At 36.7% G+C, this 23,434-nt stretch overlaps 1 protein-coding gene across 2 annotated transcripts in view; it reads left to right on the plus strand.

The window, feature by feature from the left end:
- Window positions 1–3,304: 3,304 nt before the first annotated feature.
- The window catches only part of LOC101424862 (eukaryotic translation initiation factor 4E), a 37,425-nt gene continuing 17,295 nt past the window's right edge, over window positions 3,305–23,434 (plus strand). The window contains exon 1 of one of the 2 annotated variants that reach the window (XM_004453705.5): window positions 3,305–3,553. In XM_004453705.5, coding sequence (XP_004453762.1) covers window positions 3,536–3,553 — 18 coding nt within the window. In that variant the 5' untranslated portion in view covers window positions 3,305–3,535. Of the gene's footprint in view, window positions 3,554–3,812; window positions 4,220–23,434 lie in introns of those variants that run through there. The other variant, XM_058295142.2, reaches the window with a different exon arrangement.

Consider the following 23,434-nt stretch of genomic DNA (forward strand, 5'->3'; position numbering starts at 1 on the left):
TGTCATATTGCCAAGAGAGCTTTCTCAACATTGTAGTTTCAACCATGTACCTTCTAATCTCCAGTGTCCACCTGCTCCCTTCCCCAAATCTTCCCCCTAGTTCCATGGACCATCCAATCCACCCTCCCAACCCTACCCGCCTGTTGAGCTTGCACCGCCCAACCCAATGTATCATTATACTCCTGTCATATCCCATTGCACAACTACTCACTTCCACCTTATCGTGGGTTTCACCAGTATGGGTGTTGGGTCACAATCGTCTTCTCACTTTCTATTTCCTATAAACCTATCTTCCAGACCTAAGAATTATTCTAAGGCAATTATATGGATTAACTCATTTATTCTTCACATTAGCCATACAAGATAGGTTCTATTATTATGTCCATCTAACGCACGACAAAAATGAGGTACAATGAGACTAAGTAACCTGCCTATAGTCACACAGTAAGTGATGGATTTGGGATTATGAACTGAGATAGTTTGACACCAAAGCTCATGCTGTTAACCACTAAACTATACAATTATAATTTAAAGAATATTTATCTTATTATGAGCCATCATCCTAGATCTTTCTAAAGGAAAATCATTGTAGAAAGTGAAAATTACAATAACAAAAATGAGCATGACATAAAGAATATGTATAACCAGTTTTCAAAAAAAGAGTGAACAAGGTTAAAAGAAAGGATGTCAGGTTAGTACTGTCCAGGGATTGGTTTAGATTATATCTAAAGCTATCATCCAACAATCATTATTAAGGATCACTTACTTTATTGTGCAATTTCACAGCTTTTGTCTCAAAACCCACTCATTGTAAGAAAAACGTTTGCCTAAACTGATAAGAGATGAAGAAAGGCTCCTAATCTAAAAAATATCTAAAATTCCAAAGACTGTCTTTAAAAAAAAGAAGTCCTAAGTAATATTTCTGAGAAATATATCAGAGCAGGTAAAGTCAATTTGAACCACAGTTGAAAAGCCCAGCAAAACAATGGCTGGTTATCTGCCATATCTAAACACTCCAATGGCAAAGAAGTAACTACACAACAAAAACAAGTGATACCTTTTGTCAAATTATTTAAAGTCATTTCCCATGAGTTAAATCTATAAAGACAATTTATCAGCATGAGGAATACATTATGTGGAGAAAAGATCATGACTATTTATAGATGCTAAATGTTAACCAATCATTCCAGGCTTATAAATAATAGCTACCAGGATATTAAGCCAGGTCATAGGTAGCTATGTATAAACTAGATAATTGATCAAGGAAAAGAGTATTTTGATACCATTTCCTATTTCATAAATCTAATCTTTTTATTAACTAGTCTTTTCCTTAAGTATAAGCAGAAATATGGTAGTAAAGTAGCAAGTATACTATTTTTGGTGGGTTAATAGAGAATTACAATGGAGAGAAATGAAGCTCTAATGAACAGGAGCATTCACAAGTACTATAAAAGTATGAGGATGAGTGACAAGAGTGGAGAGGTTTTTGATCAAAAGAAGGTTAATACAATGTAAGCCAGTGTTAAACGTTTTTTAAGAGCATCACTTACTTTCAGTGCCATGTGGATATTTCTTTGCCCGTTTCCTTATTCTCTTATTTAGCATCATTGTAAAAAAAGCACATCTAAGCTGTCTAATCAAAGAAGATAACCAGATACTACTTAACCAACAAAAAATACCAGTGGGATCAACTGTAACTATTCTGGATAGTTTCATAAACAGTTGATAATCTCTATAAGGAGAATCCTTTTACTCTTATTATTACTACTATTTTTTAGATTTCTATGTACTTTAGAATCTACTAGAGCTAAACTGGATGAAAGTGTTTGTGGATCACATCAGATACCCAGATAAACCAAAACATATTAACAGGCAATGCCTGTGAATTCTTATACAGCCTCAATTATGTGTTAGTCAACTCAAGCATCCATTATGTACTCAATAATAGGTATGACACAGCTTTGGACATCAGCAACACAATAAGCAGGCAGACACAGGCAGCCTGTTTGTACTGATTTTTCTAGTGTTAACATTCTTAAGCATGGGAAAGAGTAAGGAGATAGCGTCTTCCTTATTAGAACCTTACATTAGTAACCTACTAGGTGTTTTGTTTTTTTATAAACCTCTATTTGTTGTATTAATAACCTGGTTGTGCTAAATAACACTGTCTTGAGAAATGACAGCTAGCTAGCACAGTATCTTAAAGGGTAAGGAAATGTAGGATGCTAGTGTGGGGACAAATTTCTAATTGGCAGTGGTTGTGAACATCGCAGTATTTTTCTGAACACTGCAGTATTTTCCTGAACATTAATGTCTCTAATGAAGGTAGCTACACTTACACAGAAAAGTCTTGAAATTTTAAAATTGCATAGATGTACATCATAATGTAACAAAGTAAACAAAAGAAAAACTAAAAACATTGTTTTAAAAAAACAGGAGGGAAGCAGCTGATCTTTAAGAAGGCACGCGGTTGCTTATGAACCATTTATAGAGTCTGATGCATTTTCAAAACTGGTCACTGTCATTACACAGCACACCCTTGTGAGGTAAGTGTATGAAATGGTGGTTCATAAATGAAAAAGCTGAGGCACTAAATGATTATGTCACTCGCCTAAGGAGAATGAGTCAACGTCAAGAGTCATAGTTGACCCGGCCTAACGACTCCTGACTCAGTCCAGGGCTTAGTCAGCGGGGCCCGGAGTGGCTTCCCTGGCTGGCACCTGGACTTAGGTTATTTCCGTTCACGTTAAAGCAGAACAGTGGAACCGAAGGACACAGCTTCCAAATAATTTTTACTTCCACGTAGGATTTGGCCCTGAGGTTTACTCTCAGGATTTGGGACAGGAAACGCTGACGGGTCCTCTCCCCCTCCCCCCAAACGGTGGCAAGTGGGTCCTGTGGGCGGTTCAGCCCGCTACCTTTCGCAACGACGGCAATGAGTGACCACCCGCGTTAGCGGAGCTGGGGGACGGGGGAGGGTTGATTGTTTCAACACCGACTGTCTTTCTGAAACTAAAAAGAGAAAATGGTGGTGGCAAGTCAAACGAAAACTAAGTAAACACAAACGCAACTTGTCCTAGGAGCTCAACTAAGCAAATGAAGCCTTATTGCGCGTGCTGAGCCTGCAAATCCCAACCTACAGGGGAAGATGGGAGGACAGGGCGACAAAGGACACAGTAGGCATGCCTGGCAGTAAGTGCGACAGCGATATCCAGGCGGAAGAGCAGAGGACTAAGAACCACCTTCCAGCACGCGAGCGTGTGCGGCGCTGAGAACCGCGCACTCTACTCATCGACCACGTGACCAGTCTTTTTTTTTAAACTTCTGTGCTCTTAAAAAAAAAAGAAAGAAAGAAAGAGACTCCACTTCCCAGAAGCCTCTCGTTACTCACGCAGCCGCAGTCTTGCGCAGGCGCCGCCAGGGCCAAACGGACACGTCCATCACGTGGGCAGTAGCCGACCAATCCGGTTTGAATCTCATTTTTTTCCTCCCCCCCCCCCTTTCAGGAGCGGTTGTGCGATCAGATCGATCTAAGATGGCGACTGTGGAACCGGTGAGTGTTGCCTTTCGCCCCCACCCCCCACCGGTCCCCGCGCTCAGGCTCACTTCGGAAAGGGAGATCCCGCGGGACGGCGTTCCCGGCGCGCACGTTACCCCTTGCCGCCCCCTCCCCCTCTTCTTGGGCCTGACCTCCTGCGGGCAACTGGGAGCGCCCTGGAGGCTGGTGGCGGCGGCGTGTAGCTCACACGTTCTGGTGGGGGCCCGAGAACTGGGGGAGAGAAATGGGGGAGGGGCGGCGCGGCGCCTCCTGCGGAGCTGCGAGGTGCCTGCAAGGGTGGAGGGTGACCGAGGCCCTGGGCTGGGCGTGTGGGGATTGTTTCTTCGGGATTGGAGGGCGCGGGGCCGGCTTTGGGCTGGTGCCGGGATCTGTAGGGAGGGTGGGCGAAGAGCCGGCCTGGAATGAGATGGAGGAGGGAGCCCGGGGGCAGCGTTTTCCTCCCTTCGGAGCTCCAGTCTAGGAACTTGGATATAGGGCACGTGCGAGAATTATCTTATACTAGACCGGTGGGCGCGTGTTGCCTGAGGATGGGTAATGAAAGTGGTGCCTCGGCACGCGCGGATAATCTTCGACCTCGCCGGGGCAGCGGAGAGGGGAGAGCGCGTGTTACTTCGGCGCGCCGAAGAGTTGCCAGGGTTGCCTGCAACGCTGGAAAGAAAGGTGTGGGTGGGAGGAAAGCCGCGTGTTGCGCGGTGAAGCTTTACGGAGGCGATGTGGGGTGGAGGTGGTGAGAAGGGGTATCACATTGTCCTCGCCCCTGCATGCTCGATTCTGGGCTGTCATGGAGGAGGGAAGGGGGAGGAGCAAGGCCTACTGATCGCTGTGGCGGGTCTGGTTGCCGGCTGGACCAGCTGCCTTTCACACGCGCCTGTCTTCCATTCATTCATCCTTTCCGTGCAGTGCGCACGCCTGAGAGAATGCGAATGGGTCTAGATGCGTGTTCTTCCGAGTCTTTATCATATGTAAGATTTCTAAGACAACTTACTGGAAATTAAATATTCCATTTGATTGTTTTCTTATTTTACTCATTCTGGAGCCTTTCTTCTCAATTTAGGCACTATTTTAAACCTGGTTGAACCAAGCTGATCCTAGGATAGAAAGTTGGTAGTTACTCCCGAAAGAGTGATTTTCTTAGTCATAGTTTGGATTTGCTGGCATTGGCTCACGGAAACTTCTGGTCCTACGCTGCGGTTTCATGAATGTGACGCCTAAGTGACAACGTTTTGGGGCATAATGGATTATATTAATTAGCAACCAGAAAACATTTGACACTGTCTGGAACCAGTTCTAGACCTTGGCTGCCAGATATTTTTATGTATCTGATGGTAGTTTTTGATTTTGATAATGGAATTCACGTTGACTTTTTAAAGACTTGTAACTACCTCAAAGGTTCTAGTCGTGGAAAGGCCTGTGGAATACAGAAAGACATATTTTTCACTACAGTGATGTAAACTCTCTTTATTTTGCCAGAATTTAAAGCAGCTTTTCTGCTTATTTACTTTTTTATTGGCACCAGTTTTCATTTATTTTCCTGGAAATTAGGTTGACAGGAGAGCTGTCTAATAAGTTGCTAAAGCAATTAACTTATTTTAGAACGCTGATGTTACTTAAACAAGTAGGATGAATTCTTAAAATTTTGACTTAAAATTCCTTTAATGTGCTCTGATGTCTGTTTATGACTGTATCTGTCCTAGTACCCACTATACTCAGTGTCACCAGCTGGTAATGGGGGCAAGGTTAATAACTTCTGTATAATAATGTATTCTGTGAAGTTTGAGTAACATTTAGGTCCCTTAGACTTTGCAAAGCTGTACAATTTTGTTTCAACAACACAAAACACAACCCCGAAGCGGTGAAAGACTATTTTCAGTCAATAAGTATTTATAGCCCCTAATATGTTTCTGACATTGTACCAAGTCTTCTTTAGAGATACAAAGTTACACAATATGTGATTCTATATCTTGTTCATTGTTAACTTTTAGGGCTCTTAATTCCCAGTGAAATAGTAGTCAAAGATAACAATGATGTAGTATGGTATTTGTTCTAGTTCTTACTCAGAGAAATTTGGATAGTGTGTTTAAATTGGGGGGCTAAGGGAGCCTAAAAACCTGGAAGGTGTGAAAGCGAAGCCAGGTTGAAATTTCAGAAGAGGGGATTTTGATAAATTTACTAGATACTTTGCTGCAGCTATTAAGATGAAATATGTGGACATTGTTTTTAAATCCCATTGTCCTGCTGTTGGATAACAGAAGTAAAGCAACCTGAAAAAATAGTACCTTGTGAAATCTGAGGGCCGACTTAGTTGTATACTTATTCCTACTCACCGCACTAGATTTTGGCCTTTACCATTTCATATGATTTGCTTGTTAAAATATCTTGCTAATGTGAACAATTTTACTAGTAAAATGCAAATGTGGAATTTAGTATACCTTAGTGCTGTTACTTTTTAGTAATTCTCGAGAAAAGTCTGTCACAGAGTTGCATGTATTGAAAAAATTCCAGTGAAAATTTTGCTAGTCTTTAAAACAATTGTTTGGGGAAGGTAATAGTAAGTCCATTAAGATTTCTCTAAAATTCATGGCTTTGCAATGATTTTTAAAGCTAAAATGTGCACTTCTGTATTATTAATTGTATACTTTAAACTCATTACTATAAAATGCTATATGGAAAGTTAGTTATACAATTCGTTTTTTTGCTCTTGTTATAGGGACACTCAAGACTTTTATATTTCAACTAATACATGTATTGCTATAAAGAAATTCTACTTATGGTGCTCACCTTAGGGTAACAGTTTATGTAGCCACAAAATCAAGTATTAACTGGGAAAGAAGATATTTTAATGGAAAAGTATAACGTGTACTACATTTTTTCTTGTAGTTTTTTCCTAATCGTAATATTTTGGGTAAATACTTCTTAGAGGTAAGGAGTTAATATTTAAAGTGATTTTTTTTTCTCCTACTGAAGTTAATAGTTTCTAAGTTAGAGCTAGAATTCAAACCCAGATCTGGGCCTCAAGTTTTTGTTCTATCCTGATCAAAAAAGAAAGTAAAATCTAAACCAAACTGAAAAGTCTAGCTACTTACCTCTGGTAAAACTCCTATCTTTGGGATAAAATTGATGCTTGGGTCATTGTTACACAGAAACATTTTAAACTTAAAATCCTATCTGAAAAGACTATACCAGTTGGTTTATGGGTGGATGGATTGAAAAAAATGAAATAAAAAAATGAAGGAGAGGGTTGGGTTTTTTCTCCCTTAAAATAAAAAAAATAAAAAAAAAATTTCTAGGAGGTACCAGAGATTGAACCTGGGACCTTTTATATGGAAGCAGGCACTCAACTGCTGAGCTATACCCGCTCCCCTTTTTCCTTTCATTTAACTTGTAGTGCTTTTTAATTTTTTTATTGAGACTTATGAGTTCTGGATTTTGGTTTATAGGTAATGGTCTTTAATGTAAAAAAATACATTAAAAAAAAAAATTAGTAACAATACACACATGGTCCAAAATTTAAATCCATTGACTGTATGGTGACACCTGTGGCCCCATTCTCAGAAGAGTGTTTTCAAATGTATTAAATAAAATGCATGTCTTTGCAAAGGAAACCAATTGTATTGAAATCCAGTGAGGATTAAGTTAATATAAAAAATATTAAGGACATTGCCTAGCACAGGCTAAGTCCTGTCTTTATTAGAGTGGAAATTCTACATCTCAGTATTTTTCCCAGCTACTGAGTTCCCCTCTCCAAAGTTCCCCAGTGTTTTGAGGGTCTTTCTAGAAAAGGGTGGTCCATGAGAACTTCTATGGTGATGGATATGTTCATCTACACCTGCACCGTCCAATTCTATAGCCACTAACTGTGTATGTGGCTATTTTGCATTCGAGATGTGGCTAGTGCAACCAAGGGATTGAAATTTAAATTTTATTTTATTAGTCACATGTGGCTGGTGGCTACCAAATTGGACAGTGCTGCTCTAGAATCTAGACATATTCTTTTGTGTACAAACACATGCATGTATGCAGATTGTATTTATCTTTACTTGTAAGATGCAACTAGGTGTGTCTAGTTGTTTGGATGAATTATTGCTTACTTTTATGCTAGAAAAGATTCTCTTCTTTGCATATATTAAACTTTCAAAGATAATTATTTGGTCTTGTATGGAATTAAAATGTCTTTTGTCACTTTAGTGGGTATGTGGATGTGAATAAGCCCTACTTATATAGTTCAAAACTTAAATATACAAAGTTATATACACTGAAGTCTGCTCAAGCTGATCCCCATCTAGGCAGAATATCTCTAGAGGCAACCAGTGATGTCAGATTTTCTATATCCTTCCACAGAGATTTGTGTATATACAAGCAAATATGATATAATTTTTAAAAAAGTAGTAGCCAACTATGTACACTATATATGTCGAGAACATTGCATGTCGCCACAAGAAGTTTCACTTTTTTTCCTGACAGTATGTATTACATGGATGGTTTTGATATGACATTTGGGTTATTTCCAGCCATTTTCTCTTTCAACCAGTGCTGTGATGAATAGCCTTATACTTATATCATTGCATACATTAGCAAGGATATCTGTAAGGTAAAAGTTTTGGCCACAAATTCAAAGTTTAAAAACTCCGTCGGTCAGGTAACACTTCTGGCTATAATTGGCTAATCAGCTACTTCGGGTTTTTTAGAGCTTTCCCCTCTTTCCTAATATTGTGAAATGTTTGTACATAGAAAAAAGTGTGAAATATGTGCCTGTGTTTTAGATTAATAAACTCAGGAGACCCATGTACCCAGCACCTAGGTCAAGAAGAAGTAGGACATCATCAGTCCCTGAACTTTCTTTGTACTCATTATCACGGTCTCTTTTCTTTGCCCCCCACCCCCACCCTTCCTACTGTTTTGACTTTTTAAGTTATTCCTTTGGATTTTTTTCTTTTAAGAGTGCGTTTTTGAGTTGAGTCTCCAATGTGTGTTTTTCAAGTTATGAAAAAACTGAAAACATAATAATGTAAGTAAAGGACAGTTTTAACACTGTAGAATGAAGGCTTTTGGAACATAAGCTGAAACACAGATTCGGGTTATGGCTTAGTTGGACTTCCTGAACTCTATTGGACCCTTTCTGGCGGAAACCATTGGGCAAGATCATGACTATGTCATGGGAAGAGGACACCCTATAGCTAGTTGGACTATGTCTTTGGACTATGGTTTTTGTCAGGTAAAGAATCTTCGTAGGAGAGTAGTCTGTAGGACTGTTTTAATAGTAGTCTAAAAAAGTTAGTATAAAATTCTTAGCTGATCCAGGGAATAGGGTTCAAAGGAGAGAAAAGGCATCTAATCAACACATGGTCAAACTGAGTTAAGTTTAAAGTTTGGGCCAGATATAGCAGGACATTCTGGTGTGGGTTTTTTTGTTTTGTTTTTTTTAAATAGGTAGAAAAATAGGCATCTCAGACTAGATAGCCACTGAATGAATGCCACCAGAACCACACTAATCCAATCTGCACTTGCTCTCTGTATCTGGTGTGCACTTGTCTTAGATGTCTTTTTATTTTTATTTTCTTATTATTAAAAAAAAATTATTAATCACATAGAATGTTACATTAAAAAGAACATAAGAGGTTCCCATATAACCCACACCCCCCCATCCCATCATTTTTGTAAATTGTATTTTTTTGAAGATACATACATCACAAAAAAGGTTACCTTATAAAAAACATAAGAAGTTCCCTTAGATGTCTTTTTCCTGTGCTCCTTATTCCCTTTCATCTGACTCTAGTGATGTGATCCCACCTCCTCCTCCCCCCTCCTTCCCTATTTGCTTTGCTTCTGGTCTTCCTGTTGCTTGCTTTCTTATCTCACTTGGTGGGTCACATCTTCAGTAGTTTTTTGGGAAAAAAGATATATAGGAATTAAGACTTTGGAGACCTTGCTTGTTGGACGTTGTCATACCCATAGTTTGGCTGGACGTTCCAATTCTTTAGAATTACTTCTTTTTCAGAATTTTGAAGACACTGTTCCATGGTTGTCTTATATTGTAATTCTTGATAAATCTGAAATTACCTTGATGACTATTTATTTTTAATATGTGATTCGTTCCCCTCCTTCTCCACTTTTGGGGATTTGGATTTGTAGAATCTTTCCTTGCCCCATTTCATAGTGACAATGCATAGTGTCTGTTTTAATCCATTATGCTGGGTACTCATAGGGCTTTTTAAATATGGTATCTCATATCCTTCACTTCTGGCAAGTAGTGATTTTCCTCTTTTTCCTTTTTCTTTGAAACAGTTACTCAGATATTGGATCTGGACTGGGTTGGCTTTTTTTTTTTTTTTTTTAATCTTGCTCTTATTTTCATCTGTTCTTGCTCTTTCTGGGAAATTTCATTTCTTTTCCAGTTTTTCTTTTCTTTCTCATTTAAGATTTTCAGGTTTTAAATTTTTCCTTGTCCTCTGAACATTCACTTTCAGAAACAGCATTCACCAAATTCTCTTTATCCCCACCCCACTACCATTTATAAAGATGTTGCTAACTTCTGAGACTTCAAGGATCATGCTTTGTTAATTGGTCAGTTACCATTTATCCATCTATTTTCTAGTTTTCTTATTTTTTATTCCTGCTCTCCCCATTCATGTGGTCTTTCTTTTTCTTTTTCTTTTTTAACCTCTTAATTAAATTATAGTTTTAGTGAGATTTTGGGGAGGGAATGCGATTAGATTTGCTAACCCCTTGACATGTCAAAAACAACTCTTTACCTTTAGATTATAAAGTACATGATATTTTTTCTATAACGTTGACAAAAAATAGTTCCCTTCCTGAAATGCCCAGGAATAAACCTAAGAAGGAATTTAATTTGCAGGATTCATGAATAAAAGCCTTGCAACTCTATTGAAGGATACAGAGAGCTTTAATAAGGAATCATTGTTTGCTTTTGAAAAAGATTTAATATTGAAAAGATGTTACTTCGTCCTGAATTTAATATTTAAATTTAGTATAAATTTAAGAATCAAAATGCCAAAATCTTGTAGGTAGGGTAGGATTCTATATTTTATTCAGGAATCTGTAAACTGTGGTCCTATATGACCTACTCGTTAAGAATGATTTTTACAATTTAAAGAGTTGTTTAAAAAAGAAAAATTCATAACAGAGATACCAAAAGTCTAAATTATTTAATATTTGGTGTGTTAGTTTGCCAACCCCTGCTTTATAAAGTAATTGTGAAGTTTATTTGAAAGAATAAAATTGGCAGTAAATTTTATAAAAGTAGAAAAAGGGGAATGCAGAACTTACCTTACCATGAGGGGAAAATATTGAGCAAAACTAATTTTTAAAAATTTGGTATGGTGCAGGAAGAGACTGGCACATCACTAGAACAGACTGAACAATCCAGAAATATACTCAAATAAATATTTGGCTTCGTTTTAAATTTAAAAATCTTGCTTAGATAAATTGGGAAAATTTAAATTGGTATAAAGAAGAAAATAAAAATAATCTGTAATACCAGCAGCTAGGTGTTCCTGGTTCAGTTGGTCTCACTGCTTATATAATTCGGTAATATGCTTTTCCCCACATTTATATTATTATTAAAAAATATTTTTTTCCAAACCTATTTGGTGCCTGTATGATGGACACTTATAATTTAGCTCGTTGTTAACTTTTGGTCCATATCTATTGGTATATATTGTTTCTACTTTATTAATAAAAACATAAAACTGTTAGTGTTCTAATTGCTGGGTTAAAGAATGTAGATCTTTTAATATTTGGAAGATTCGTAGTTCATTTACTTAAGCTTAGTAAGTAGAGTACTATAACCACTCTAAACCATTCTAGTTTTAAAAGTGGCTATATTTAGTTTTCTAAATAAAGGTTAATTTTTTTTTAAATGGGGACTTAAACACTTTGGATTATAAAATTTCTTTATTAAACCTATAGTTTCCACTGAAATTCTTACCTTCAACTTTTACCATTAATACACAGTTTTGAAAACACAGAATTTATAAAGAATTCAGCTCATTTGTTTAAACTGACGTCTAAAGATTGATTTTTTTAAAACCTTAATGTTTAATCACTATTGTTAAATCTCAGTTATGATTTTCAAAGTTTAAAAATCTATAAATTTAAAAAGAAGCAGCAGTTAAATTTTTCTTTAAAAGGTTTGCCTTTCAGAATGTTAGTTCTGGTGTTTTCTGGTGTTAGTTCAGTGTTTTCTGGATGTTGTTAGCTTGTTCACATTCTAGATCACAAATCTCTTTCATTTATTACTAGTTTTTCATTTTTATGTCTCTGTAACCCCTCCCATCAGCATTTGTAATCTCCCAAGATGTGTAATTTGGTTACAGATATCAGTGCTCTTTTAAGAATTCATTTGTTTAAAAATGTAACTAGATGTCTGCAAGTCTTAGTAGCTAAGAGTTAGGATATGTGCATCTAAGTTTTAAAATTGTCTGCTAGAAGACCAGAAATTTAAGTGAGTGGGCTGCAACAATTTTTAATATTAATAAATATGGCTAATAGCTTGCAGACTGTACATTTTTAGCTATAGCTCAGACTTAAACTCCATTCACTTTTAAGTCTAGTGCTGGTTACAAATATTGATCAGCTAATTCGATTGTTGTTATTTAAGAAGATTGAACAGCTGTTGAATTTTGCAGTACTTTTAGATGCAACACAATTTGTACGAATCATCATTGCCCTTCCCCACTGTACTCAGCTCTCAATATTTTTTGTTATTTAGATGTCTTTTTGTGTTAATTGAAAAAACATTAAAAAGTACTTCTTGTGAGTCAAATTTGGATGTATAGAATTTCAAGTCCTTTACATTAGGAAAAAAAATTCTCCATTTGAGCAACTCTTTAAACTTGAAAGATGTGTATTTTGCTAAATCTCCATATATTGCTTTTCTTTATTTTTTCTTTGTTTTTACTTTTTTCTTTTAATTGTTATAATTTTTAAAACAATTATTATTTATTTATTTTAAAAAATATATATTTTTTGAGATACCAGGGCTGGGGATTGAACCTGGGACCTTGTATGTGGGCCACATCAGGTTCTCATATGTTGCCTTTCTACTTAAACCTTTCAGGTTAGGGTAGGTACACAAAAGTCATGATTTTTATCCTTTCCCTTGTCACAGGCAAGTAAGAAGATCTGCAGAATCCACGGCCACACTTCCCTGATGTATAATGCCAGATTAGTGATATTCTTTTCTGTGAATAAATTTTTAAAAACTAAAAACCAAAATAATTGCTTTAATTATTTTTGGCGTTTTTGTTTTTTTTTTTTTAGTGTTTATACCAGACTTTTCATACCTTACAAGGCAGATGATGAGCTACTACTTGTTCTTGTTCTTTTGTACTAGTTAATGATACTAACTTACATGATGGTGGGAGGAGGGAGAAGTCTGGGGAAAATGGATGGTTTTGCTGAAAAGAGCCCTAATAGCGAAGTGGCTGTGGCTCAATCAGATGAGCTCCTGTCTATCATATGGGAGGCCCTCAGTTCACGTCCAGGGGCCTCCTTGTGAAGGCAGGCTCGCCAGCACACTGCGGAGCGCCGACTCAGCAAGGTGACAACAAAAAGAAGGGAGACAAGCGGGAACACAGAAAAGCCCGCAGTGAATGGACAGAGAGAGTAGACAGCAAGCAAGCCACAAGGAGGGGAGGGGAAATAAAAATACAGACACAGAACGATGTACAGCGAATGGACACAGAGCAGACAGCATGCAAAAAGCGACAGGGTTGGGGGGTATAAAAAAGAGGACTAATAGCTGAGTGTGTGGATACGAGAAGGAAAAGAAAATGAAGTCTATTTGTATGTGTGACTTGTATTAAGTAATTTTCACATTAGTTATTTGTAGTCTTGAAAGAGAAGCTTTTATTTATCCTTAATTGTCTGTGTGTTACTTGCCCACATAGGTAATGGTATGCTGTCTTGAATAATAGCAACAATATACTATAATTTTTGATATTTTACTGTTTTTTTCTTTATAGTGGATTTTATAAGTGTTGGATAGGGTTGAGTGTGTTATTCAAGCCTTTTTCCTACTTGTTTATTGGCAGTGTTATGCGCTTGCAAGATTAGTGCTGAAACAACTATCTGGCTAAACTGAGACTAATCAAGTAAAACTAGGACATATGGTAACCCTAGCCATAAATCTTGACAGACTTGGATTTAAATGTGTAGAATACAGCCAGGACTTGTATTTGCCTATCCCAGGCTTAAGTTAGTTTGTTTGAAGAGTAGAAAGAATAATAGTTCAACAGTATTGTAAAGATAGAATATGCTGAGATATTGTATATATAAAAATATGTAACACTTTGCCTGATCCATACTAGCTGCTTAGTAAATAATACAACTTTCTTGGTCTTAGAGTTTTGGATAAAGTTTTACCACTTTAAAAATCATGAAGCACCATCCTTTTCTGTTTTTTTTTTTTTTGGCTTATTGTTCTATTTACTGTTTCATCTTTACTTAATGCAGGGTGTTCAGTTTACCAAAGGGCGTTGGGTTAGTAACTTGTAGAGATAATTGTAGCTACCTTTGCCATTTATCATTTATATAACTGATATGGCCACAAATGGTCTTTCCAGTTGGAATAAAGTAATTGTGATGCAAGGAAAGGAGGCTGGAGATGATTTTTCAGTTATACTGTTATCCATCATATAGTGCTGTGGCATTGTGCTTGCACATTTTGCATTGTCATGTAGGGAGTATTAGTATCAGAATCACTTGGGTATCGTAACAGAATCATCTGAGTAGTTATTTCCAAATTAATCACCCGTCCTTTCTCCTCCTACATTCACACTTATTTACCAAAACAATCAAATGGCCTACCTAGCACAGTATCTGACCATACACTATTTCTTGAAGGAAAACTCACTGATTGCAAAGCCACATAACCGTGCTCTTAGCCACTCTCTTTAAAGGAACATTTATTTTGTGTTTACCATATGACAGACACCATTTTAAGTGCTCTGCATTTGTTAATTCTTTCAGTTCCCACAACAGTCCTATGAGGTGTTACTATGCGCATTTTACAGATGAGGAGTCTTAAGGTCCAGAGAGGTTAAGTTACTTGGCCAAAATTATGTAGTGTATAGATAGCAGAGCTGGAATTCCAACTTGGGCAACATGGCTCCAGATTACAAGTCAACCGGTTCTATTCATGCTCTCCGGGGTGAAAAACCAGTTTTAACCAATTTCCAAAGGAATACTTTTGTAAAATGATAAAAGAATGGGTTGCTAGAAAAGTAAGATGAAAAAAAAAAAGTAAAATGTAAGCCTGAATTTATTGTTACTAGTTTCAACATACATGAAATTACCATCAAATTGCTACAAAAGTGTCTCAGCATTTACTTCCATTTCTATATTTACCTCACTGCAGACCATAACCAGTTTGTGGACCACCAACAGCCTGTGGTCCACACTTTGAATTACTGCTTAAAACCATTATTAATGGCAGGAGAACTATTGATTGTTGCATATTTCTAATTATGCAATTAATATTAAGAAAAAATCTTGCAAATTGCTAGGAGTAGATACTTGTTGAATGCACTAATGGATGTCCTGAAGGGAAGGTTCATCATTTTGTAGAATAATTTCTATGTGTGTGTGTTGAGAATTGGTGAGAAATTTGGAATGTTCAGAACGACAGAAAAGTGCAGCATGGTTTTGGAAATACAGACAATACAGATTTTGAACTTGGTGAGAAGGAAGAGTCTGAAAATTTAGTCACATTTATTAGCAAAAACCCCATAGAAATGACCCTACATATGGGAAATATCTAGCTTTGTAATAATAGAAGTGGTCCAGAAGAGTAATATTATGACTGATTTGCAGAGTGTAGTAAAAAGCTACCTGAAATTCTTTGACATTAATTTTCAGACCTTGCTTGGCATTTTTCCTTCTCTAGTAATTTTCTTCGTCTACTGCTATAGGGCACACTGAGCCCCGTACATTATTATTTGGATGTCAGACTCAGCATATCCTAAACCAGGTTTTTAAGCCTTTACACTTAAACTGGTTGTCTTCTCAATTTTCTTACTTGCCATCATTTTGATCTGCAAATTAATGGCTTCCATTGCCCACAAAATGAAAGGTTTACACTTTTGCCTGACCTTTGAGGCCTTTCACAATCTCACTGCAACCTGCTTTCTTGCTCTATCTTTAGTTTCATGAGCCATAACAGCCACACTGCTTACTTAGACCATCTTCTTGGTAGTCACTGCATCATCTAGTCTCTTTGCACTCTCCATTCAACCCACCTGAAATGTGTTATACAATTGTTTATCAATGCAGTTGTCTTTTTTTTTTTAGATTTTTATTTTTATTCCCCCTGCCCCCCGTTTTGTGCTCATTATCTGCTCTCTATGCCCATTTGCAGTGTGCTCTCTGTGTCTGCTTGTTTTCTCTTTTAGGAGGCACTGGGAAACAAACCCGGTACCTCCCATGTGGGAAAGAGGCACCCAATCGCCTGAGCCACCTTAGCTCCCTGCTTTGTTGTGTCTCTCATTGTCTTTCCTCTTTGTGTCTCCTTGTTGCTTCATCTTGTTGCGTCAGCTTGTTGTGCATCTCTGTCGCGCCAGCTCACTGTCTTGCACATTTTTTCCAGGAGGCACTGGGAACTGAGCTTGGGACCTCCCATGTTGTAGGTGGGAGCTTAGTCACTTGAACCACATCTGTATCCCCAGGTTGTCTTTTAAGTTAAATATTTTTTTTATTTTGAGAGTAGGTTAGGTGACATCTTTAAATTAACCTTGTCTTTTTTGTCCAGTTACCTTTTTAAACTTAGAAATATTGGTACAATATAGATATTTAAGATGTAATTTCCAATGAAATTTGTTTATAGGGAGACCATTGGGTTTAGGGAATAGGGAAAAGGATGTGGTCATATCTATGAAGTAAAGAGTTTTGCTTTTTAAATTGTGTGGAAATTTAAAACTTTTACTGTCTATGAGAAAGAACATAATAATGACAAGTAGGTCTTACAATAGCACTTATTTTTTAATATCCGTACAGATCAATATGATCATATTTCCTTGCTTATTTGACTGTCTTGTATAGTTAAAAAATATTTGATTAAAGCAGTGTTTAAAATGTATCTCATTAAAACATCTGTTACTGAGTTTTCAGGGAAAATTTTGTAAAGTTGGCACTTCCAGTATCATAGTCCTCCTGTACTTATTTCATGATTGATGCTAATTTCCATATAACTCAGTAGTTAAGTTGACTTACAGAGAATTGTGAGAGCAGATCAAAATTTAAAAATGTTTTTAATTTTCTTTTCAAATTCAGTTTATATTAAGTGTACTTAGCAAATTAAAAGAAATAATGAATAATTTGGATATTCATTAGTATTAATTGAAGCTGATGTATAACTGAGGAGTGACCTGAAGGCATTTTTGTAATGGTTCTTTGAAAAATAAAATAGTATATTCTGATTTGGCATGTGCTCATAATTATAAGTCTTTCTTTGATTGAAAATTTTATTATGGCCATAAAAATTTATTATGGCCAAAATTCTGCACATAATTTCTCATTGTATATAATTCCATAGATTGAAAAGGTATAGGAATTGGATTTTTTCCCATAGTATTGGACCATCTCCATAGAATCAGCTTGAAAGTTTTAATATCCCATATGGATATTTTGCTTTACTTAATTTAAGCTAAATAAAAGGAAAAAAATTCTGGTTATTTGAATCCAAATTAGTTATTAACAACAGATGAAATAAGTTGTTAGAAATTAACAGGTAATGATATTTATAATTAAGCATGTCTCAATCAGTTTTCTCCTTTGTAATAGTTTATAATTGCAAAATCAAGATGCTTATTGAAATTGAATGAATTGTTGATGATTAGCTTTTTGGTTTAAGTTGCTGCTGATAAAAAATGCATTGTTGAGATACGTAGATGGTCATAGCAAAATGTAGCCCAAATGAGAAAATACGTCCTTTATGTATGGATTTAAAAAAATTTTTTTAGATTACTTCAACTAGAAGCTTTACAGAAAAATCATGTAGAAAGTACAGAGCTCCCATGTACTTCCCTCACAGTTTTTAACCCATTGTTGACATTTTGCATTAGTGTGACACATTTGTTACACGTAGACCTATTTTTAGTGCTTTTTTTCATAGTAATTTTCACTTCATGGTGAATGAATATTTTGGGAGAGAATTGAATTGTTTATCTTGAGAACAAATGGCTTTTTATTTTGAAAGAAGCTTTAAATTACATCAGTGTTACTAGAAAATATAGGAGGATTCTAAAATATCCACCTCATCCGCCACTTTTCCCCGTTAACAACATCTTGCGTTAATGTGGTACATTTGTTGGAATTGACAAAATGTATAACGGCCTGTATTTATCATTGCGATGTCTTGCAGAACAGTTCCAATGTCCCCAAAATGCCCCGTGTTACTCCTGTTCTTCCCCCTTGCTCCCCTCAGAACCTCTAGTGACTTGTCAGTGTTAGAAGTTCTTTATTACTAGAATAATAAATTTTACTTTAGTCCATAGTTGCTTTCCCTCCTTATGTTTGTTCCTTCCTTACTCTTGAGGATTTTGGGGTGGTGATGCCCACTCTGTTTCTGTTTGAGAGGTGTCTTAGATCCCACGGGGCAGATGGATGGAAATGTCTTGCTTGCCATTGTATATACTGTTTTTGGGGTATGATCATTGTGCGTTTTCATCCTTCTGTTAGTTGTCCTGTGCAAGTCCGGTGAACTGGAGAGAAGGTGTTGCAACTCTGCTGAGATTCAGGGCTCAATCAGCATATGAAGAGACTAAAGATTTATCTCTGGGACATATATTTAATGAGTATAGTGCTAATTATAAGTTCAAGTAAAAGGGGCAGAAGAGCTATGTGTAGGGAAATTATAAATGATTATAAATGAGTTACATTGGGGAACGTATTTTCCAAGTTAAGACCCACTGACAGGGAGCCGAATTCCTGAGATTGTCTGCCCTGCCTATTATATCTGGGTGTCTCTAGAACGGTCAGAGCTCCCCTGCTTGACGCGTTGTTTACTGTGGCGGTTAGTGAGATCCTTCTGAGATAGGCAAAAGCATAACCTCTCTCTTAGCCATAAAAACTTATTGTATTTAATATTTCCCCCTTTTGGTCAAGGTCTTTTTCCAAATGCATCGCTAGTTGGCTCTTGGAAATAATACCTTGGACCCTCAGTGCTAGGGAAGCTCATCCCCAGGAGCATGTCCCATGCTGGGGCAGGGAGAGGGGGGAAGGTAGTGTGTTTATATGCTGAATTTGGCATAAAGAGAGTACACATTTGAGCAACAAGGAGACTTTTAGGAGGTAACTCTTAGGCAATATATAATACTAGGCTAAGTTTCAATTTTATAAGAAGAAAATTCACAAGTACAACCATCAGTATCAAGGGCCTGGCTTATTGGTCAGTTCTCCATCGCACACAAATGGTTTTTAAAGCCAATTTTGCTTTATTAAGAGGGATTGAGAAATTCATACAAGTTTAAAAGTTTGAACATGGGATCATTAAGCTGTAGTTAGTAATTTAAAAGGCTGAAAGAGAAGCATCAATAAAATACTTATTTTTAAAAATTTCAGATATTGAATTTATTATTATCTATGGCTAATAAACATTTTTTCAAAGTGTTTCAGAGTATTTGTCTAAAATCTAGCATTTTGAATAATATTAAGTGAAGATTGAACAGTTTTAAATTAAGGTACTTACTGATTTATATATCTACCCACATACATATATTTGAATATGAATATTTTAATTTTAGATAAAAATCCAAAATTATGTCTAAATATAAGCACTAAAACAATTACTTAATATAGGACTTTAGTTTTAAATCAGAAGACTTTTTAAGAATTCTGGGACTGATTAGGTTTTTCCCTGAACGTTTACCTGTTTGTGTGTGTGTGTCTGGATGCAATTTTTTTTTAATTAGAGAAGTTGTAGGTTTGCAGAAAAATCATGCGTAAAATAGAGTTCCCATATACTACTCTATTATTAACACCTTGCATTGGTATGGTCCATTTGTTACAATTAAAGAACATTGTTATAATTGTTTTATTAACTAAAGTCTGTAGGGTTCCCTGTGCTATACAGTTGTTGTTTTTTTTTTAACTTTTATTCTAAAAACGTACATACAACCTAAAATTGTCCCTTTTAACCACTCATGTATATAATTGAGAACTATTAATTCCGTTCACAATGTTGTGCTAGCATCATTACCATTCATTACCAAAACTTTACAATCAAACCAAATAGAAACTCTGTACAGTTTAAGCATTAACTCCTCATTCCCTACCCCTACCCTGTCCCTTGTTACCTTATATTCTAGATTCTATGAGTTTTCTTATTCTGATAATTTTTTATCATTGAGATCATCCAATATTTGTCCTTTTTTGTCTAGTTTATTTCTCTCAACATCATGTCTTCAGAGTTCATCCGTTTTCAGTATGTATCAGAACTTCATTCCTTTTTATGGCTGAATAATATTCTATTTATGTATATACACATTTCATCTACCCATTCATCAGTTAATGGATACTTGGGTTGCTTTCATCTTTTGGCAATTGTGAATAATGCCACTGTGAACATTCTTGTGCAAGTATCTGTGCAAGTCCCTGCTTTCACTTCTTTTGGGCATAAACCTAGAAGTGGGATTGCCGGTTTGTATGATAATTCTGTACTTAATTTTCTGAGGAACCACCAAACTTCCTTCCACAGTGGCTGCACCATTTTACATTCCCACTGGCAGTGAATAAGTGTCCTTATTTCTCCTCACCCTCTCCTTGTTATTTATTTATTTTTAATTGTAGCTATTCTAGTGGGTAAGAAATGGTATCTCCTTGTGGGTTGGGTTTGCATTTCCCTAACTAGCTAGTGATTTGAGCATATATTCCTGGGCTTTTGGGAATATATTCTTTGGAGAAATGTCTATTCAAATCTTTTGTCCATTTAAATAAATTTTTTTTTAAATTGTCGAGTTTTAGGATTTCTTTTTATAGTCTGAATAGTAAACCCTTAATGGATATTTGCTTCCCAAATATTTTCTCCCATTGACTAGGTTGTCTTTTTACTTTAATGATAGAGTTCTTTAATGCACAGAAGTTTTAAATTTTAGTGAGATCCCATTTATCTTTTTTCTTTCATTGCTTGTGTTTTGGGTGTGTAAGGTCTAAGAAACCATTGCCTAAAACAAGCTCCTGAACTTATTTATTTATTTTTAAAGATTTATTTCTTCTGTGTCTGCTTATCTTCTCATCTCTTTAGGAGGCACCGGGACTGATCCTGGGACCTTCTGACATGGGAGAGAGACACTCAGTCACCCGAGCTACCTCTGCTCCCTGGGTTGCTGTGTCTCTTACTGTCTCTCCTCTGTGTCTCTTTGTGTTGCACCACCTTGTTGTGCCAGCTCTTCCTGCCATCCGGGCCAACTTGCTTTTCACCAGGAGACCCCAGGAATTGAACCCAGGAACCTCCATATGGTAGATGAGAGCCCAATCACTTGAGCCTCATCTGCTTCCCTGAAGTTTGTTTTTAAAATTATCTTCATTTAATGTGTCCAGAGACTTGAACTATATGTCTTCCCTCATTCTTTTAGTGAAATGAATAATAGAAAAGTACTAAAATAAGGTACTGAACTGCATTTAGAGGGTGAGTTTGGACCTCATGAAATTACTCATTGTAATCACACAGTTGTCTATTATGTGCTGTTCAGGTAAAGGTTTAAATAAATTTTGTGAAATTATGGTTTTAAATTGAGGATTTTGAACTTAATGAGTAGATTTTATCCTTTTTTTAAAAAATTTAGACTTATTTTTTGGGGTGAGGTAACATATATACATTACCCATTTTAACTACTTGCAAATATGTAATTGAGAGGTGCTAATTACATTTACATGTTGCCCTGCCATCACCACCATCTGTCACTGAAAGGTTTCCATCACTTCCAAACCGCAACCATTAAGCATCAATTCCCCATTCCTTATCCCAATCCTGACCCCTGGTACCCTGTAATTTCTTTTCTTTTTTTTTTAAAGATTTATTTATTTTTTATTTATTTCTCTCCCTTCCCTGCCCCACCCCCAGTTGTCTGCTCTCTGTGTCCATTTGTTGTGTGTTCTTCTGTGTCTGCTTGTATTCTTCTCGGTGGCACCCGGAATCTCTGTCTTGTTTTGTTGCGTCATCTTGCTGAGTCTGCTCTCCATGTGTGCAGCGCCATTCCTGGGCAGGCTGCACTTTTTTTGCGCTGGGAGGCTCTCCCTACGGGGTGCACTCCTTGTGCATGGCTCCCCTATGCGGGGGGCACCCCTGTGTGGCATGGCATTCCTTGCGCATCAGCACTGCGCATTAGCACTGTGCATGGGCCAGCTGATCACATGGGTCAGGAGGCCCTGGGTTTGAACCCTGGACCTCCCATGTGGTAGGCAGACACCCTATCTGTTGAGCCAAATCTGCTTCCCTGTAATTTTTAAACTTCCTATTTTAAAATGCTTTCAAATTTACTGAACAGTTACAGAAATAATACAAACCCCATATGGAGAACTCCCAACATATCCCTAACCCTCTAGCTACCCAGATCCACCATTTTAACATTTTGCCACATTTGCTCTATTATTATTTCTGTCCCTTTATCTATGTCAATCCATTTTCTGAACACTTTAATATATTGCATTTTATGCATTTGCCTTTTTAGATCCTATAGGAAGTAAAAAGTAGAGTTACAAACCTAAAATATAATATTATAGTACTAGCATTTATATCTACCCATGTCATTACCTGGAGAAGATTACTTCTTCATATAGCTATTGCTCATTTTCCTTTTCTTTCAACCTGCAGAACTCTCTTTAGCATCTCTCATAGGGTGGTCTATTGGTGATGAACTCCCTTAACTTTTGTTAGCTTTTGTTCATTTGAAATATATTAATCTCTCCATTTTTGGAAGACACTTTTGCCAGAATTCTTGGTTGACAATTTTTTTTTTGTTTTTAGCACTTTAAGTATGACATTCCACTGCCTTCTTGCTTCCATGGTTTCCCATGAGAAATCTTTTTGAGGGTCCCTTATGTGTGACATGTTACTTCTCTTTTGTGTCTTTTCATAGTTCTCTCTTTATCTTAGGTATTTGGCACTTTTATTATAATATGCCATGGTGTGAATCTATTTGGGTTTATCCTGTTTGTAGTTTGTTGAGCATTTTGGATGTGTATATTCATGTCTTTCCTTAAATTTGGAAGAATTTCAGCCATTATTACTTTGAATATTCTCTTTGCGCCTTTCTTTCCTCCTTGTGGTCCTCCTTATTGATGGTTACTAATGCCTTAATCTCCTTTGCCTGGGCCATTGCTTCCTGTTTCTTTGTTGTTGTTTTGTTTTGTTTTGTTTTACTGTAGTGGTTAAAATGAATTTGATGAAAGAATCTAAATGCTCAGTGTCAGTAGTACAGGGAAGCATGTAAACTCAGATGGCCAGGTGAGGATGAGGCCCTAAGGGGTTTTGGAGAGAAGCCCTCCGATTTGGCTTTTTTGTTTTTAAATCTTTTTTTGAAATTTGGACATTTTGATATTTTAAACATGTTTTCACTGGAATTTAGGCTTTGAGTTATTTGTTCCTTAATTGTACCAGATAGTTTATAACAGCTTTCCTTGAATGCGAGGAGATAGGAAAAAGAGAGAGACATTGACTTTTGGGCTTGCTCTTCATAGCTTATTCCTATAGTGAGTTTAGAGAATAGCTTGAGCCCATAGTGTAGGGACCTCTCTGATCCTTTCCGCATATGTCTCTTGACTTGGGCTTGTATGTGTGGCCCTAGGAATTCTTCCCTCTTTACACAGATTCGAATGTTCCTATTCTCTAGGAAACTATTTCTTCATGGTCCTGGACACAGC

The sequence above is a fragment of the Dasypus novemcinctus genome, chromosome 1, assembly GCF_030445035.2.
Source record: "Dasypus novemcinctus isolate mDasNov1 chromosome 1, mDasNov1.1.hap2, whole genome shotgun sequence".
NCBI lineage: Eukaryota > Metazoa > Chordata > Mammalia > Cingulata > Dasypodidae > Dasypus > Dasypus novemcinctus.